Consider the following 4,844-nt stretch of genomic DNA (forward strand, 5'->3'; position numbering starts at 1 on the left):
CAGGAATGAATTTTTCAAAATTCCAAACGTACAATCGTCATGCACTGGATAATGCAAGGCGTAATGTAAGTAAGGTGACACCAAGGCAGTCCACTACAGAATCACGATACATGCTCGACATCACCATGATCGAGCTTCACGAAACTAAGTTTCCTGTCCCCTGTTCTACCTGTTCTGTCAATGCAAATTTGGCCTGCTCCATAGTCATCGAACGTCTCCATTTCACTTTCTACGAGATTTTTCTCGTAGCATTTCAATTAATCACATCACGAATTGAATGACTTCGTACCGAGAATGTTAATTACGGGGAATACGATTCACCGAGTTGATTCAATCCAGACCTAACTTTCCCTACCACGTTGCTTTGTTGCTTTTAGCTTAATGAGCGTCGTTCTACATTTCGTAGATGATACATCTTTTTCTGTCCTCTCAAGAATGACGCAGACGGGTTTTGTTTGTTTCAAATATAATTCACGATGCGTAAAGTCACAAAACAATTTCGTCTCTGTCGTATTATTATTATACTTCCGTTGAGAGTTGATATAATTTATGGTCCACATCTGCATGAAACATCCATAAATAAAATGAAAGTGCAAGACTTGATCTGTGTTAATCCGATAAGATAGAATAATGAAATTGCATTTAAGCGTTATAAATCTCTGTCGAGCCCTACGCGTTGCATGATCCTTTGAAGGTGCAATATCAATGCGACGAAGCCTAGGGAGGCAATCTTTTGAACCGCCGCTTAATAAATTGAGTCATTAGGAGCACGAGGCAGCATACATAACGATAGTAATCCTTAACGTCGAACAGGAACAACCGCCCTGTAACTTTTAACAATAAAACCAAACTCCAACATATCTTTGCGCCATGTAACATGATGTACGAGTACATATATGTATGTATAGCGTATGAGATACATGTACTTCTTCTATAAACTCGCTTGTACGGGGTTTCTACAAACAGAACAATTTTTAAACTCTTTTCATCGTATTACAACCTGCAGGACAGCGTGTTGGCCTTTTGATCTATTATTCTTGATCAACGATTTACATTCGTTTAATCGATCGTTTTGAAAACTTAAAATGGAAAAACACTAACAACACGCGAACAACCAGATTTGTACGGTTCGACAGTCGAAAAAACAGAACTCGCGTACATCGATTACCTAATGATATGCAGCTATAGAACTGGCAAGATGGTAGGTGCTACCACCTGAAGGTTGTTTCGCGCAACTAGTGAGCAATCACGACGCAACACATTCAAAAAGAAAGTGTACAGTGTACATACACTGAAAAGTAGACGTAAATATGTATACATATTTTAATAATTAAGTTGTTTTTATATTATTCTGATAAATCTATTCGTACAAAATATCTTATATAAAAACGATATAACAAAATATCTTATATAAAAACGACGTAACAAAAATCTATATTGGACTTTAATTTAGAATCACTCGTTCTTAAATTTGACTTTTTAGATTAATTTGTTTTGATCAACGTTTTCAAGTGTTTTCGTTACATGTTCAGATGTAAATGCTGCGCAGCAGCGATGATTTGACATTTCTGTAACTCCATTTTCTGTTCTTTTAATTTTAATAGTCTTTTTTGAACTTCCAACTCGCTTTGCCGCATCGCCATTTCTTCTTTATGCCTCCTCTCTCTGTTTTTCTCCGCGATCGCGAAATGTTTTGCCATCTCGTTGAGAAATTTGTCGAAAAGCGTCGTTGGGGTTTCCTTCTGATCCATTGCTTCGCTCTTGTTGTTTGTAGAGGAGTTCGAGGACGGCGCCGCAAGAGGGTCCTCCTGTTGCTGATTGACGACGCTAATATTGCTTTGTTCCTCGTTTATAGATTTTGGTAAAATAAACATATATCTCGCGGAACCGGATGGCGGTGGAAAATCACTTTCCTCCAAATACATGTGTTTCTTCTTTTCTTTAAAAATTTCATCCAACGCCCTTTTGTGTTCCCATTGTCCGTAATGTCTCATTCTACCGGGTTTTTTTAAAAGCTCTCGAAACACAAGATTCTTGTACTTTCGTTCGAGAACACGCCATTTGTTCTCGCACTTTTGCGGACTAAAGTAAAAGCCATGTTTCTGCATCTCGAGAGAAATCATCTCGAACATTTCACGTAAACTTCGAATCTGAGTCGACTGTCCTACCTTCGAATGATATTTCTTATACTGGCTAATAAGACACGCGGTGGCCTTACTGGTCCATAAATTTAAAGCACCGACATCAGCACTAGAAGGAATTACGTTGTTACTGTCAGAACTGGGAAAATCGTTTTCGTGTTCCTCTTCAACATACCCTTGCAGCGCCGGTTCCACTTTGATTTCCATTTGTTCATCGAAGTTTTCCCCTTTTTAAGAATATATTTACATGACAAAGTGTATTAAACGTGTTTTAGATAAACGAACAACAACAATCGGAATAAGGAGAGCAAGTAAGTCATGGATATGTTTATTAACAACATAAAATAATTTTGAACAGTTTCAAAAAGGAGCAGCGAGATGACCACGCTCGCGTACGACACGAGCGCCAGGCATTCGGCGCAGCGTAGAATTCACGATGAATACAGGGCAATAATAGGATATAACCTTGTTTGAAAATTGCTTTTCTTACCTTTCTGTTCTGTAATATCGGCCATATTAGCACACTCTCGTAACGTAACCTCCGTTCTAATCTCTGAAAGAAGTCCGACACGAGTGCCAATCTCGGTCGTGGCACGGTCTTGCAGGGGGCCGAAAAACCAATGGAAACTAGTTCCAAACCGGTTTCACACTGAAACTGGTTCCGTACGCGTCGAGAACTGGCGGCCATGTTACTCCATACTTTGTAAACACCAAAAGTACTTAGGTTCTCTAACCAGTAGAATAGTGTACGGTCGTACCAGTTTCGAACATATTCAGATATGGGTTAACGGTCGGTTTGTAACGTCAGACGTTAGTAAGTTTCAAGTTTCGGATTAAAAGCAGTGGATGGCAATATTCAGCGATATTTTCAGTAAAGAACGATTGACGATAATACCAATTCAGCATTGAAGCATGATTTACGCGAATATCGAGGATAGAGAACCGTTGTACAACTGCCGAACTACTTAGAACGTAAAAATTACGCGTATAAGAATTCACAGCCATGTTTCGCACGAAAGAATTACCAGAGCCACATTCCAGATATTCTGATGATTAGACTGTGGATATTTATGCAAATTCATAATTCTCAGAATATAATTAAAAATCTACAAGATTCGGTAGAAAGTTGTGTTACCTACCAGGTATTATGAAAGCTATTATACTTTCGATACTTTATACATTTTTCCATATTATGTCTGCGCAATGTTTTATTTCCAATTTTAAATTTCCTATAAATGCATAAAAATCCGCAGTCTACTGATAATAAATTATTTATTATTACATCACTTGTTACATGTTGGATCATGTTAAACGTAAGATGTCAACTTTCATAAACTGAGCGCATTCCATTTAATGATTTGTAGGCATTTCTACGATTCGATTACGTCATTCCTTGAATTTTTTCACATTGTTAAAGCGCGTACAACACCGAGTTTCATCGTTCACTTTCCACAATATACGCGTTATGTTTTGCATTATAATTCATAATTAGCTCGAATTTCCCATACAATTAAGACGCATACATCCGTACATGCGCAATGTATGTTCGTGAAGTCATACCTGCAATTACCGCGTATAAAACACATGAAAACTCCTATTCTCGTAAAATTGAACCTTTCATCGCCTTTGTCAACAATCATCCTTTCCGGACATTCTCAAACGTTCTGGTCGATGGATATATCCAAACGCGATCTAACGCGTGTCGTAACATAGTTTTTCGATCGTAAGGAGGGCATATTGATCTCGATGCAAAGGTTAATCGATAACTTAGTATCCTTGCGAGAAAAGTGATAAAGGTGTTGAAACTTTTAAGGGCATGCTTTAGCCGATTAATCGATTCGTAAACATTTTTTTCGGTCTCGACGATCGATGAACGATTTATTGCGACAACAGAATCGATCCCTTCGAGCAACCTTTGCAACGTAAAATTAATCGATTCCTCGGATAAGTATGTTTAAGACAGTTTGCTTTTTCTCGTCAGCGTCGATGTTACTATGAATCTTCGCACGCTCTGATAGCAATGCCGACGCCGGAAGTGAACTATTTCGTGAACCAGCCAGGGCTATATAAACCCATGCGTATAAAACACCAGTCTACGATGTAACGAGATAATAACACCCACACAAGTGTTTCGCGTAAAGCGTGCAATGAACAAACATTCCGAGCGGGACTCGCCCGTCACGGAACACGAGGAAACGAGCCGAGTGCTCGGGATTCCACGTTTTAGGTCATCGTTCGTTCCGATTCTCAGATCCGTCCTGTTTTTCTCATGCTCGTTATTATCGTTCGCCGGATGCACTTCTCCCTCGACGTATGTTACATTTTTCACTAGTTTCATTTAACGATAAAGGATACTAACCAACGCGACCAACTTGTATAAACGTTTAATCACTTAATTTCACATGTTACGTTAACTTTGAAACGACGATACGTATTCGTTGGAACGTCCGAATCGTATTACGCGTTGTTTCGTACGAAATGAAAATTCGAGTATCACGTCAAGCACGAATATCAACCCCATTTCGCTTTATATTTCCCGCCCCGTGGAATCGACGTTCGAATCACGATACGTCCTCGTAACCCCAAGATTTCGATGTCAGTTCGCGATACTCGATAGTAGCCGCGTTTACTCGAAAGTATAACGTCAGGGTGGTGGAGCGAGCGGTGGTAAACGGGGCTAGGAAGAAGGGTGAAGGAGAGGAG

At 39.3% G+C, this 4,844-nt stretch overlaps 1 protein-coding gene across 2 annotated transcripts; it reads right to left on the reverse strand.

Annotated features, from left to right (window-relative positions):
- Positions 1-1,360: 1,360 nt before the first annotated feature.
- On the reverse strand, positions 1,361-3,272 carry LOC117153860 (uncharacterized). Of its 2 annotated transcripts, XM_033328320.2 has the most exons (3): positions 2,632-3,272; positions 2,317-2,368; positions 1,361-2,250 (listed from the first exon to the last, which is right to left on the reverse strand). In XM_033328320.2, exons 1-3 carry the CDS (start codon positions 2,654-2,656, stop codon positions 1,521-1,523), a joined length of 807 nt encoding a protein of 268 aa, XP_033184211.1. In that variant the 5' UTR covers positions 2,657-3,272; the 3' UTR covers positions 1,361-1,520. The 2 variants fall into 2 exon arrangements, with proteins under 2 accessions (XP_033184211.1, XP_033184210.1); XM_033328319.2 differs by having other exon boundaries at positions 1,361-2,368; positions 2,632-3,270.
- Between the last annotated feature and the right edge of the window lie 1,572 nt (positions 3,273-4,844).

The sequence above is a fragment of the Bombus vancouverensis genome, chromosome 3, assembly GCF_051014615.1.
Source record: "Bombus vancouverensis nearcticus chromosome 3, iyBomVanc1_principal, whole genome shotgun sequence".
NCBI lineage: Eukaryota > Metazoa > Arthropoda > Insecta > Hymenoptera > Apidae > Bombus > Bombus vancouverensis.